Source organism: Neolamprologus brichardi, chromosome 6 (assembly GCF_056152115.1).
Source record: "Neolamprologus brichardi isolate AB-2024 chromosome 6, ASM5615211v1, whole genome shotgun sequence".
Classification (NCBI taxonomy): domain Eukaryota; kingdom Metazoa; phylum Chordata; class Actinopteri; order Cichliformes; family Cichlidae; genus Neolamprologus; species Neolamprologus brichardi.
In genome coordinates, this window is record NC_142109.1 from 15,675,847 (window position 1) to 15,690,924 (window position 15,078).

At 39.0% G+C, this 15,078-nt stretch overlaps 2 protein-coding genes across 3 annotated transcripts; one reads left to right on the forward strand and one right to left on the reverse strand.

Moving 5' to 3' along the window:
- Positions 1-4,322: 4,322 nt before the first annotated feature.
- Positions 4,323-9,271, forward strand: tacr3l (tachykinin receptor 3-like). The gene is made up of 5 exons (XM_006787534.2): positions 4,323-4,672; positions 5,134-5,322; positions 5,507-5,657; positions 8,766-8,962; positions 9,038-9,271. The coding sequence occupies exons 1-5, from the start codon at positions 4,323-4,325 to the stop codon at positions 9,234-9,236; spliced, it is 1,086 nt and encodes a 361-aa protein (XP_006787597.1). The 3' UTR covers positions 9,237-9,271.
- Positions 9,272-10,973: 1,702 nt separating this feature from the next.
- LOC118453968 (ecto-ADP-ribosyltransferase 5) lies at positions 10,974-13,394 on the reverse strand. 2 transcript variants are annotated; one of them, XM_087842518.1, is made up of 4 exons: positions 13,248-13,394; positions 12,999-13,089; positions 12,189-12,907; positions 10,974-11,881 (listed from the first exon to the last, which is right to left on the reverse strand). In XM_087842518.1, exons 2-4 carry the CDS (start codon positions 13,056-13,058, stop codon positions 11,803-11,805), a joined length of 858 nt encoding a protein of 285 aa, XP_087698644.1. In that variant the 5' UTR covers positions 13,059-13,089; positions 13,248-13,394; the 3' UTR covers positions 10,974-11,802. The 2 variants fall into 2 exon arrangements, with proteins under 2 accessions (XP_087698644.1, XP_087698645.1); XM_087842519.1 differs by having other exon boundaries at positions 12,999-13,076; positions 13,248-13,312.
- Between the last annotated feature and the right edge of the window lie 1,684 nt (positions 13,395-15,078).

Consider the following 15,078-nt stretch of genomic DNA (forward strand, 5'->3'; position numbering starts at 1 on the left):
ACTCTGGCTAAATAAAATCATGAATAAACTATTAAAAAGACAAGTGTATCCGGAGGACTCTTGAAATCTGTGTTTGTAAAATCCTGCTTTGTGCTCTGCCAGTGCTGCGTGTTGCATTATTCACTTGAGGTTGTCTAATGTTAATAACAAATCAGTTATTTGATGTGTTGCCACGCAGACATCAGTGTCACAATTATAGTGCCCAGTAAGTGTTTTGTTTTTCTCCTGCTGTGTATGACTGCAATTACCTCAAAAAGCGCCTCGAGCAATCTTGCTTTTATGAGCACTTCAGTGACGTGGGTTGTTTGATGTTTCCATATTCACTTGTTTTCAATATGCATTTATTGAAAGGCTGCACTCTGCTGGGTTTTATAATAGAGGCTGTGGGCCATTTTAAGCTGTGCACACTGTGAAAAGACCAAAAGAAGGTCAGAAAGTCTGTTTCCTCTCAGCAAGAACTCATTACCCAGAGGCCACCTCTTCTGGGCCACTCCCTCTTTAAAATGTCAGTGTTCGAAACTGTTGTAAACACGCCCTTACTCCCATACTAAAAAGGTCAGGAGCTATTTAGTAACAGCTGATAGTATCATTAGCTGTATCCTAAACTTTCACCCTCTTTTTGCTTTGAATAATTCAGGCATCAGTTATTTAGTAGGGGGCTGCAGTGGGGGGGTATGGATGTGTCTTCTTGTCAGGTGTCTGATCTCTGTGTGAAGTTTGATTAATGAAAAGCAAATCACATCAGAATAGGCCGGCAGTCTGACCCTGTGAGAATGAGTAAACTTTTAGTACATAAAGTACGTTTTTATTAAAAAATGCAACGTTTGGGTTTAATAACAATTTGCCCTTAATCATTGTGATGTACCAAAATAAAATTAAAACAATTGCTGTTTTAATCTACTGTCACAAAGAAGCTCAGAGACAGAAAATAGATCTTTTATAGAGGTGTTCATAAATTAGTCCTACATCCAAAAAAATTGGATTTCACCTTAATCTGAAACAAGAAATACTCACAAAAATGAGTACACCCCTCACATTTTTGTAAATATTTTGTTGTATTTTTTCATGGGACAACATTAAAGATATGACACTTTAACACAATGTAAAGTAGTCAGTGTACAGCTTGTATAACAGTGTAAATTCACTTCCCCCTCTAAATAACTCAACATACAGCCATCATTGCCTAAACCGCTGGCAACAAAAGTGAGTAAACTCCTAGGTGAAAACGTCCAATTTGTGCCTGATTAGCCATTTTCGATTCTACTGTCATGTGACTCGTTAGTATTACAAGGTCTGAGGTGCAAATGGGGAGAAGGTGTGTTGTATTTGGTGTAATTGCTCTCACACTCTCTCATATTGATCACTGGAAGTTTAACACAGCACATCATGGCAAAGAATTCTCAGAATTCTTTACTCTACATAAAGATGGCCTAGGCTATAAGAAGATTGCCAACACCCTGAAACTGAGCTGCAGTACGGTAGTCAACACCATAACGCAGGTTAACAGGACAGGTTCCACTCAGATAAACCTCGCCATAGTTAATCAAAGAAGTTGAGTGCACATGCTCAGCGTCATATCCAGAGGTTGTCTTTTAAAAATAGATGTATGGGTGTTGCAAGCATTGCTGCAAAGGTTGAAGGTGTGGAGGGTCAGCCTGTCAGTGCTCAGACCATACGCCACACTACATCAAACTGGTCTGCATGGCTGTCATCCTAGAAGGAAGCCTCTTCTAAAGATAATGCACAAGAAATCCTGCAAACAGTTTGCTGAAGAGAAGCAGACTAAGGACATGGATTACCTGTAGCCTGATGAGACCAAGGCAAACTTATTTGGTTCAGATGGTGTTAAGGGTGTGTGGCAGGTGAGGAGTACAAAGACAAGCATTTCTTGTCTATAGTCAAGCATGGTAGTGGGATGTCATTGTTTGGGGCTGCATGATTGCTGCTGGCACTGGGGAGCTACAGTTAATTGAGGGAACCATGAATGTCAACATGTACGGTGACATACTGAAGCAGAGCACAATCCCCTCCCTTCAGAAACTGGGTCGCAGGACAGTATTCCAACATGATAACAACCCCAAACACACCTCTAAAAAGACCAGTGCCTCGCTAAATAAACTGAGGGTAAGGGTACTTGACTGGCCAAGCATGTCTCCAGACTTAAACCCTATTGAGCATCTGTGGGGCATCCTCAAATGGAAGGTGAAGGAGGGCAAGGTCTCTAACATCCACCAGCTCCATGATATCATCATGGAGGAGTGGAAGAGGATTCCAGTGGCACCCTGTGAAGCTCTAGTGAACTCAATTTCCAACAGATTTAAGGCAGTGTTGGAAAAATAATGGTTGCCACACAAAATATTGACACTTTGGGCACAGTTTGGACATTTTCACCTAGGGGTGTACTCACTTTTGTTGCTAGCAGTTTAGACATTAATGGCTGTATGTTGAGTTATTTTGAGGTGACACAAAATTTACACTGTTATACAAGCTGTACACTGACTACTTTACATTGTGCCAAAGTGTCATATCTTCAATGTTGCCCCATGAAAAGATATAGCAAAATATTTACAATAATGTGAGGAGTGTACTCACTTTTGTGAGATACTGTATGCAGCACCCTAAAGAGACTATATTCTACACTTACTGGTTTTACTGAGCTTTATTCTCTACAAACAGATTCTGTATATGAACCACTAAGTCAGGCTAACCTATTGGGCTCTCACATCGGCTGAACCTCTTACATAATACAGACAAACCCATAAAATCCTGCTTTGGATGAAACAGTTATTAAGGATTTAACGGTATCACCCTCAGGCTGATTTAAAGCTTCAGACAGATCTAATGCTACAGCAACATTTTTTATGTTTTACAATGAAATTTATTTGATTTCTCCTGGAGTTATGACCAAAATTTTAGCAAAAAAATATACTTGTTTTAACATTTATTGTCACGTTTGACCTATAAATACTCCAACATCTTTAAGCAGATAAGCCTTCATCAACACAGTTCATCGAAATTGTCATGGTCCCCGTGTCTGCCCGGCCAGCTCCACAAGGCCACATGTGTTTTGTGTACATTCTCCTCTCTCCTCCTCGCCAGGGCGGAGCTCACTGCAGGCTCCCGCCCTTGGCACACACCTGCATCTCGTCAGGCTCTGATTACGGGTTGGACTCTTAAGGCCGGGATGCAGACAGCCTCACCGCTGGATGATTATGCTAGACACGTTAGTGAACCTCTGCCTCGAATCTTTAAGCTTTGTAGACTTGCTGCGATCTCCGTGTAACTTTATTTTCTCCTGTGCACAGTTTTCCCCGGACCCGTGACTAACCTGTTATTTCTACTGCTGTAAAGAAGAAGAGCCAGCGTGTTTGTGACTCCAATCCCGGACCTCCCTTTCGGACCTAGGACCCCCGTTCCCCTCACTGTATATATCTGCACTTGGTGGTTGTGTAAATAAACGTTGCTTTCCCCTGAACTCTGCTCTGCGCCTGAGTCCTACTACACCGCATGACAGAAATGCTGGATCTTCATGTTCCACCAGTGGTAAGCGTCCACCAGCGATGCTCCACTAATAGAAAGAACTTTCAAAACCTGGATGCAGGATACCAAAAGAGTGTCAACATGATATCCAAAATATTTATTACATTTAAATCAAATGTACATAAGCAACATACAATACCATCAACCACAGATAATACAAATGCATTTGTAGGGATCAAACAAAATTTGAAAAGTAAAAACAAACAAAAACTGTAAAATCTCAATCGCCATTTAAACCAGTGTGATTAGCAGTCTGTAATTTATGAATGTAGAACATTTTCTTGTCTTTCAGATTCATTGTCTGTCACTTTTTCCATATGAAATTAGGAATGTGATAAATTCCAAAGGCTTGTAATGTGGATGTGACGGTACTGCGGAAGTGCAAGTACCCAATAACAGTTATACCAAATAACAACCCAGTTATTTATTAAATTACTTGTTTATTTGCCTTTGAATGATGTGATTTAGCTTAAAGAGGTCCATGACTTCAACCAAAAACAATGTGTGTTTCTAATAACAGACAGAACAGAATAAAGTATCAATTTCTCATTAAAAAAATCTGTGTGCTTGTTTGATTGTGTAGACTAAAATGTGAAAACTACGATCAGAGAGTTTATATGTTTGTTTGATTTGTTGAACGATGGCAGACGCATGTGGAGAACTCTCTCTGCCTCACCGGTCACATGTCCTTTGGGCACGTCGCGCGTCTGTGGCGCATCTTTGTGGAGACCTCTGGCAGCAGCAGACTGAGTGAAACAGATCGGATCGAGCACACCTGAGGAATGGAAAACACAACCAGAGGTCTGACCAACCAGTTCGTGCAGCCTCCGTGGCGCGTCGCGCTGTGGTCGGTGGCTTACAGCACAGTACTGGCCGTTGCGGTCTTCGGGAACCTGATAGTGATTTGGATTATTCTGGCGCACAAGCGGATGAGGACTGTCACCAACTATTTCCTGCTGAACTTGGCTTTCTCTGACGTTTCCATGGCCGCTTTCAACACGCTCATCAACTTCATTTACGCGGCTCACGGAGAGTGGTACTTCGGCCAGGTGTACTGCAGGTTCCACAACTTCTTTCCGGTCACCGCCGTGTTTGCCAGCATCTACTCCATGACCGCGATCGCCATCGACAGGTACGGCTGTGTTATTATTAAGCTGGAGAGACGCGTGAGCCCTTTCTGTGACCTCTTTTTACGAACACTTTTATTTTAGTTTGGTTAGATTATCCCCCCCTCCCACGCTGTACATAAATTTCAGCTGAACAGTAGTGTTCAGTGTTATTTTATTTACTGTTTCCTTTATTTTTTTTGTCTGAATTTGGTCTGAAAATACTTATTTTAAAATTGTTACAGTTTTATTTTTTTCCATCTTTAATCTGACTTTAAAAATAAACTACAGCTGATGAATTACACGCTTTAAATGCCTGAAAATGGGTCTGTGGGTCTAATGAGGTCTTGGGTAAATCATAGTATTCTGCCACAGTAACGGCCATTTCAGGGTTTGCATCCCACCTACCACGGAGAAACTCACACTTGTGGGCATCAACTGATAGCTGAGCTCACTCACTCACTAACTTGTGGGCTCTCGGTTGTAGGTACATGGCGATCATCCACCCTATGAAGCCTCGTCTGCCTGCTAAAGCCACTCTGGGGGTCATTGTCTGTATCTGGAGCTTGGCTGTGGTTCTGGCCTTCCCGCTCTGCTACTTCTCCACCATCCGAACTCTGCCCCAAAGGACCGTCTGCTACGTGGCCTGGCCCCGCATGGCCGAAGACTCCTTCATGTGAGATCACACTGACACCCTCCTCTGTTTTTCTCTGAAAACTTAACCATCCTTATCAATTCAGATTTGAGCTGTCTTGTTTCTTGTAGCTTGCGTCACTATCACTCCCACTAAAGCTGCTTTGGTCAAGCAACGTCAGACAGCTTCCTTTAAAAGCTTGGCATCTGCTTCATTATTTGCACAGGTATCATATCATAGTTACAGTTCTGGTCTACATACTGCCCTTAGTGGTGATGGGCATCACCTATACCATTGTGGGGGTGACACTATGGGGAGGTGAGATCCCTGGAGATTCATCTGATAACTACCAAGGACAGCTACAGGCCAAAAGGAAGGTAATCACTGTGCTCATCCAATGCATTCATCCTCTGCCTTAATGAGTTTCTTTTGATTAATAGTGTAAAATGTTTATGGGGAAAAACAAACTTGAATTTAACATAACCTGTAAATGGCTGTAATGAAAACACAGTTCTGCGTGAAGGAAAAAAGATCAAATTTTACAGAAAAGACAAATGTTAGGTCTTCTACATTTACCGTAGCTAACCAAGAAAAATGGCAAAGTTATTTCTCCTATTTGAGAAAATGTATATATTAAAAAAACACTTACCTAAACCAGAGAGGAAAACTACCAGCTCTGTGACTGAAATCCAACATGCAAAGTCTTAAATTTGATACAACAAGTAATGAAATGTTGAAATGCTTTAAGTTAATACTGCGTTAAAACATCCCCGGAGAAGCGATGGTATGCTAGTGCACAACAACTATAAGAGTGCAGATGTTTGATGACACATCTGCAGGTTTAAAGGAAATCCTACCACAATGAACAATCAAATGAAAAATATAAAAAAAATAAATATGAGCATGTCCGCTGACCGCCTCCAGCTTTGATCAGTAAAATGTGACACAGCAGAGGTTCAGCTTTTATCTGAAAACCATATACAGAACAAATGCACTGGCACAAGCTATCTCTTTATTGCTGGGCACTAATGTTGACCTTTGCAACAGCCTGATCACACAGAAATAAAGAAACTGGCCACATCCTGAAAGCAGAGGATGGGATCCGGAGGCAATCGATTCACTCCTCAGCCAGACGGCACAGTGTACTTTCCAGCAGCTACTGTGAGCGCTGGGTTGAGCAGGGATTAAGGTCATTGCAGATGTCATGACGAGCGTCTATCAAGATGGGCCTGGGATTAATGTCAGTTCATTGATAAATGCTCCATGTAGGATTATTCAAAGAGGGAACTTAAGGGTCAGACACTGGAAGTATTCATTGATTAAGGCTGTGTTGGATGGAATTAAAAGGAATAAATCTGTGGTTTTATTTGTCTTTGACCCAGCAACAGTTTCCCAGCTTGATTTTAACGATCTCATATATGGTTATAGCCATATTTGGCACTTTTTTCCTGCAAATTGAGGACAGAAAACAAAACTTCTATAAAGTTTAAAATAAGTCTGTTGCTTGCAGGAGTCTTTTAAGAATATTTCATGGCTCTGCATCAGATAAGAAAGCATGCTGTTGCAGATGCACTTCTGCTCATGAATCGCTGCCTGCTCCTTTTTAACCCCCCACAGCTTTGCATTGTGCTGTAACTTGCTGATGCGTTCTGTGGTGCTCTCTCTTCCATCCTACCTGAAACCTCCTGGGTACTGGTGCGTCATCCCTGACCTTTCCCTCTCCTCATGACAGCCATCCTGGACTCAATGAATCGAAATTAATCTAAATAATTACAGAGAGATAAAAATGGTCAATAAACTCATTATTTCCTACGTTGTGCGTTGAGCTACCACGGTGCCAGACATTGCACGCTTAAGTAGCATTTAGAGAAATGTTTGCACTCATAATTTGATATTTCTCCTGCTAAGAATGATGTTTAGGATGCAGGTATGGATAGTATGGAAGTTTGAATAAGGAATAATTGCTCAGTGTGACAAAGTTGAATTAATCTAAAGTAGCAAAAATGTAGCTTTTGAATATGAAGATTTTCTGGATACAGTTTAAACTATGTGGAGTGAAAGGTATAAAGTATAGTGACAAATCAATCATCCAACAGCGTTTCTCTGTATCTATCAGCTCAGATTCAGTTTTACATCCTCCACTTTTTTGTTTAGCTCAGTTTCAGCCCAGTGAGCAGCCAATAGGTAATTGCAAACTCAACATCAGATTTTTATTCAGATATTCTGTGGTCTGACAACTCAGATGTAGATTTTTTTGTTTCACTGTCTAGTGAGGAAGACAAATAAAGCAGCTTACTGGATATTGTATTATTCTTTCTTTAGTCTTTATTTTCATTCTCATTAGAGCCCTTCTGGGGTAAAAGACAAGACATACACAAACAAGGCAGGAGGTCATACACACACCAGAACGAAAACTAAGAAAACAAATTACCCACATCCATTTGAGTTTCTGCTGCACGCGTACATCCTTACAGTTATACAACTTAAATGGTCTCAATCTCTTCCCCAAGCCGTTCCCAAGCTACAGAGCTTAGATAAAAAAACACATTCAGCACTAGTGGAATTCCTCCTAATCAAAACCTCACTGACTGATACCAAATGGAACCATTTGGTATTAATAATAATAATAACTGGTAATTTTCCAGTTGAAGGGCTTGTGTCAGTGTTCTATTGTTTATGCAAAGACTATTGTTAAAAAGATTAGATGTCTTGGTTTCCTTCAGCATATCAGATATTTTCAGCTCCAGTTTTCATGCATCTGTCCTTCACTGCACTGGTACATCCCCATATATAATAAAATCCTGTGCAATCAAATATTTGCTTTAGATTTGCCAGACCACTGTGATTTAAAGACACCTTTACTGTATTGATGCTTTAAGAAACTAAAGCTGGAAAGAATAATTTATTCCTGTTTCTATTCATGGTTCGGATTATGATATATAGTCATTTGTACATATTTTTTAAAAACATTTTTTGTAGTTTTTTTGTGATGCTACCAGCCTGCTACAAAACATCTGATTATTTTTTTCCATGTTGTATTGTCTCAGATGCCACATCTGAGTTTATCTCATAATTCCCCAGACAAGGATTTTGTGTTATTATGTTATACCAGCACAATTTCTCACAGTTACTTATGTTACATTTGCCATTTTGCACACTGAAGAAGGCTGTCTGTCAAAAATCACTGTGCTGTAAAATAGACCCGTTTGCAGCACTTTGACAGCAGGAAAATCACGTGTCACTCCTGACACTAATGAAGGCTCTGTTCTTTTCAAGTGCCCCAGCGAGACACGACAGTGTGGCAGCGAGCCAGCATGCAAAATACCAGCACCCAGAAATAGAAGCCGCTGAACGGAATTAAGCCATCATTCATTTTATTACTGGTGCCTCTCCTTTTCCGCTTTCCTGTGAAATGTCAGAATGTCTTCTGGGGGCGGGGGCCCGCCTACTGATTTGCCCTCCTGCTGATGGCTTGTGTCCTGCAGGTGGTGAAGATGATGATTATTGTAGTGGTTACCTTCGCCCTCTGCTGGCTGCCGTATCATGTCTACTTCATCGCGACGGGTCTCAACAAGCGTCTGAGCAAGTGGAAGTACATCCAGCAGGTTTACCTGTCAGTGCTGTGGCTTGCAATGAGCTCCACCATGTACAATCCCATCATCTACTGCTGCCTCAATAGCAGGTGAGTCCAAGTCAGTCATCACCTCACCAACACTAATCAGAGCATAACTGCATGTCAGCGTTTTGTTGGCTGCAGGTTTCGAGCTGGTTTTAAGCAGGTTTTCCGCTGGTGTCCTTTTGTCCGGGTGTCAAGCTACGATGAGCTGGAGCTCCAAAGCACAAGACTTCGACCGTGTCACCAGAGCAGCGTGTGCACCAGCATCCTGAGCAAAGACAAGAGCACTCGTGGAAACAGGTCGAAACCCAACTCTGAGCTGAATAATAAAGACAGTTAGGGTATTTCTGATCCAATGAACGCACTCCAGCTCAACGTGAATTATTTATTTGTGGATTTTTTATTTCTTTTACATTATTTTGAGCTGATTGTTTCATTTTTTTTTCTTGTGGATTTTTTTTTCACTCACAAACTCAAAGTGTGCTAGTTGCCCCTCGTACAAGAAAAGAGACCAGGGGGGACGAGAGCTTTTCAGTCTGTGGCACCAAGGTTCTCTGAAACAGTTTACCACTCTGGCTTTGTTTAGGAGACTCTGTGAGATCTTTTTAAAAAGAAAAAAACAACAAAATTGAAAAACATTTTTATTTAATCAGGCCTTCTGATGAATTTTTTTATGTGTGTTTTTATTTATTTTGATTCTGTTTTAAAATGCTTCTCTTGTAATTAATTTTGTTTAATTGTTGTACATCGATTTGTGAATTTAATGCCTGTGAAAAGTGCTCTATAAATAATCTTTACTTACTTATTATGAAGGATTAAAATTGCACGCAGAAGGAGAAGAATGATAGAACTAGGCAGAAAAAGACAGCGGTTAAAAACAAACCAACAAAAAGAAAAACAGGTATGTAGTTGTAAAGCCCTGGCTGTTGATTTGGGCCATTTATTGTGCCTGACAGCTGACAAAGGAAGCGATGGTGCATTAATCCTGAACACACATACATCATAGACATATATTTTTTTGATGAAGACTTTTGTGGATTACTCTAATTTTAGAAATCATAAATATAACTATGAAATGTTTTGCTGCCTTCCAGTCATTAAAATGTTTAATAGTTTCATTTTTTTTATTATGACATGTTTTTGAATATATTTTTGTTAATAAAGTGTCGAAACGTCATATTTTTCGTTGCTTTGTCCACATGAATGTTGTGGGCGTATGTGTATAAATTGAATTATGTGATCATGTGAGAAATTACAAATGTGGTGTTTTTTTTTTCTTTTTGGGGGGGTGGAGGAAGGCACTAAATCACACCATACAACTGTGACTACATTTAAGTTCTCATAAATGCATAACAAAGAATTTTAAATATTTCCATTACTCAGTACCCAGAGGTAAAAAGTGAGAACTTTTTATAAAAAGTCTAAAAAAAATTCAATTTCTCTTGTTTGTTTTGATTACATTAACACATTTGACATCATTGTAGATCTCAGTGGCTCTGATCAACTTCAGCATCAAAAGTAATGTTGCTTTACTGACTTTAATGTCTTTAAATCAGTTTTAGTGACACTGTTGTTGAAGGCGTTCAGATGTGTTTCATGTTTGTACATGTTAATTCACAGGTGCTTGCTGATGTAGTTGCAGGAAGCATGTGCCGTGTGAACTGTGTGATTTTTCTGTATATTGGTGTTCTAACAGTATGTAGATATTAATGTAAGTAATTTGTTAATGATAATAATAATATGTATTATAATATTTAAATATTTTGCTGCTGACTCACACATGAATACAAAAAAAGACATATTTAGCCTTTACAGTGTGAATGTGTGTTTGTGTGTGTTTGTGTGTGTCACTAATGTGAAGTCTAATGATGAGTGTTACATTTAGACAGTAATTATTGTCCGGCTACTGGGCGAGTGACGTATTATGGTGTTTAATTTGGGGAAGTTGGACTTAATGTGTATATTTGTAAAAACAAAACAAAATCGTTTTGTTTTTACAAAAGGTCATCACATTAAGACAAAATCGTTAATTGTAGGTAAAATGTTTGTGTGATCACATTAAATTTGTTCTAAGGCCTTTTGATTTTTGCATGTTGTTTATTTGATAGGGAAACAGAAGGAATCCTTGAGGCGTGGTGTCTTTAGAAGCAGTTTGAGAGGGAGAGCATTGCTGACTGTAACGACTAAAAAAGCATTCTAAAACTTGTGAGCTAGTAATTTACAGATATATACACACTGAAGGAAGTTGTAAACAATATTCAACTTAGAAAATGTTCACTGACGAAAATGTAAAAATGGATGAGTTCACAGATTAATTAAAAAAAGACAGAAAACTGATACCTAAGATTCTAAATTATATTTTTTTGGTTCAAAGATTCAGTTCATCTGTCAGACTCATAGTTATTTACATGTGACATTGGCTGTGGCTGCACATGAGCCTGAAAATTTAACCCAGCATGGTCTACACCAATTTTCTGAACCTAAAAACAAAATTTCTCAACTATTTGGATTTTCTATGTGCCACTCTGCCTTGTTTTTAGTCCTCTCGTGACAGCCCATTAAAAAAAATCCTGGAAACACTCGGACACACTTGGATTAAAGCTCCACAACAGTCTGAATTCAGCCTGGAACAGCTGCAAGTAATTCCCATCTCTCATTTGATGTCATTCTTTTAAAGTACACAAGTACAAGAAATAATAAACACATGCATAAATAATATATGTGAATTGGGTCTGTAATTCATAACATATGACAGAAGCAGAAAATAATATTTGATTATATTTTGGCAGCCTACTTTAAAACTTTATTTGATAGATACTACAATCTGCCAAATAAAGTGCCAACAAATTGTGAAATGAATAAACAAAGCAGTACTGTAGATGATAGCACTCAGGAAACTGTTCTTACTAAACAGTTAAAGAAAACAAAAATGAGGCCGCAAGCACTGATACAAGCCACAGGGTGGAGACAGCAGCTGGAGGAGACCTGAAGACATGGAAGAAAGCAGAGAGGGGGATTACTGTAATATCTTTTTTTTTTTTTTTTTTACAGTTAAAGTTACTGAAAACCCAACATGAGACATTTCCAGATGGTAAAACCTCAGAGATTCAGAACATTTTGAAATAAATAATTTATTTGAAACACATTTTTTAAGTAGCTGGATATATGAAATGTTTTCATGTGCTTTAAATGGTAAACATTTATATCTTTAATACCACAATGCTTCCAAGATCAAAATTTGTGAAATTTATAAGAAAAATTTTCACTTTAATTGAGTGAATATGAATCTTACCGTGAAAACATGTAACAGTTGTGTGAGCTGTTCAGTCCTGAGTGGTTTAAAACAATCTCAAGGTATTCGTCATCATCCGATGTAGTTTTTGTTTTCACTTGTTCCACAGTGAAAACTTCTGCTGGAGATAAGAGTATTTCATCCTGTCCTTGACCGCACACATAGTCTTTCAGGTTGACAAAGAAGCAAGAAGTGAGATTTAAAATAGTATTCTCATTGACATCTTCAAGTCTCTTTAGCTCTTCATAGTCTGAATAAGCTAAAGTGAAACTTGTAAATCTCACTGTGGAGCCTTTCTGTGGTTGGTTTTGACCATCTCGAAAAACATAAAAGTTCTTGCACTCCTTTGGCTTCAGCAGCCTCATGGAGTCCATCAGCAGGAAATGAAGAGACTTGAATTGGAAGCGGTTTTCATAGTTGCTAACATTTCCACCCATTGTCTCTATTGCTTTGTTCAGTGTTTGTATGAACGATTTATCCCCATTAACATAGACTGAAAGTGCAGCACTATGCTCTTTTCTTCCTCCTGGAATCTGTTTTGAACACTCGTTACTTTTAGTCCAGGCTTTCTGAAATCCTTCACTGCTGCTTAGTTCTTTTTTTAACACGTCTGACTCAATGAACTTCTTCATGGCCTCTTCACCACATCCTTTGTACTGGTCATCTACAACATCTGTGTTCTTTTGGACATCCAGTAATCTTGTATCCTTTGCGGTCACCTTTAATTGAGGTGTATCACATTTAAAAAACACATGTTTAAATGTATAATTTTTCAAACCTTCAAATACTTTTTTTAAACACAATTCTTACTTTGTAGCAGACAAGCATGAAAATTATTGCAGCAAGAAGCACTTTTCTTCTGCACCCCATTTTTGTTCTCTTCTTCTTCTGAAAGAAAGCACTGCAGGATCAAATGTGGACAGAAGAAAATTCTTTAACACTTTACACAATCCAGAAACATGGAACTGACAAGATGTAAATAATCTGTTAGTTGTTTGGTTTCTGTGGAATTTGGCAAGTTTAAAATTTTAAATGTTGGAAAGATTGAAAAGCACATACCTGAAGCAAGAAGAGTAAACTTGTGTTAGCAACTCACAAAAAGGCTGTATCAAACTGCAGGGAACACAGGGTGTGGAGGAAAGAATCAAGATGTCATACAATAGAACTTCTTAGTCTTTCCTGTGGAAGGAAGTAAAAAGGCACCGGGGGGACTAGTTGTCCAGTTATTTATCCTGCTTAAGCTACCCAGTTCCTCTAAGCTTGTTCAGGTTTGTTGTAAACTGCTTCATAGCCAGAGTAATGGTTGCATAGTTTTGCCCCTTTAAACCAGCAATAATTTATTTGTGTTCTAACATAATTTCAGTACAGCTGATTGGGGCAAATACCTCAGTAATTCTTCTGTGCAGCCTTTAACCAAAGTAAACAGGAGACTCCAGCAGCCCTAGTTGGACATCTTAAAGTTACAGTGTGACATGTTCTGAGCTCACAGTACTGTTGTCCACACTGAGCAGTAACTTAACACATCAACCTCACTACATGCTTTTGCTTTGCATCATGATCTACCCACTTATAAACATTTCACTGTGACATGTCAGCAATCAGCATGGAAGAAATGTAACAATAATTTTCTTAATATAAACTTATAAAGTACTAGTGAAGTAATCACTTGATACTCTTCATATGATATAGCTGGTAAATTAAGCACTAAACACTTTTTAGTGCACACATACCTGATGACTTTCCACTGTATGTAGAATTTTTTTCTCCACTGCTCTCTGGTGCTTGTTAAGAGTAAATTCCTGCTGAGCAAGATCATGTTCTGTTTCCTACTTTCCACTCACGCCCTCCCTTGCTTTGTAGTAAAACATGCATGCTAAAACTTGGGTTTGCAGAGCACTCTGACAGGGTTTTGTATTGCAAAACTGTTCAGTTTGAGTAAGAGGAAGGAGGGAGTGCTGTGGATTCAAGCAATACCAGGCGTGGAGATTAGATAGTTTCATATATTTCGACATGAATGTCCATGGACGGACTTGTTTTCCAGCACATCCCACAGATGCTCAACAGTGGTGTTGACTAAAAAAAAATGAGTTTGAGTCAACACCTCAAACTCATTGTTGTGATCCTCAAACCATTCCTGGACCATTTGTAGTTTGTAGCAAGATGCATTACTCTGCTGAAATTAGTGTCAGATTACTTTATTAATCCCTAAGGAAATTATTTAGTTACAGTTGCTCCAAGACAACAACAGTAACAGACTGAACTAAATTAAATAATACAATATATTACAAAGTTTACAAAATATAAGAAATAGCTCTAATATATACAAAAAGCTCCAATTATCAATATCCAGAATATTATAGAGGTGAAATATAAATCATTGGAATTTTACTCTAAACTGTAAAACCTGTAATTTGTTATTTTCACTGTCAAGGATGTGCAAAAGGGTGTAACTGCAGTGTTTACAGTGCATTTGATGGAGGAGTTGTACAGAGAGATGGCCATAGATAGGAATGATTTCCTGTGTCATTCAGTTGTGCCTTTTGGTAATCTCAGTGTCACACTGAACATGCTCCTGAGACTAGCAGGCATGTTGTGGAGTGGGTGGAAGGTTTTGTACAGCATTTTCATTATCTTGGACAACATCCTGCTCTTAGACACTACCCTAAGAGATTCCAGCTCCATCTCCACAACATTACTGGCCTTGCTGATCAGTTTATTGAGTCTGTTGGCATCTGCATCCCTCAAGCTGCTGCCCCAGCATGAAACTGCATAGAGGATGGCACTGGCCACAGCAGACCCATAGAAAGTCCTGAGCATTGTCTGACAGATGTTAAAAGACCTAAATGCCTAAGAAAATAGAGATGACTCTGGCCCTTCCTGTAAAGTGCTG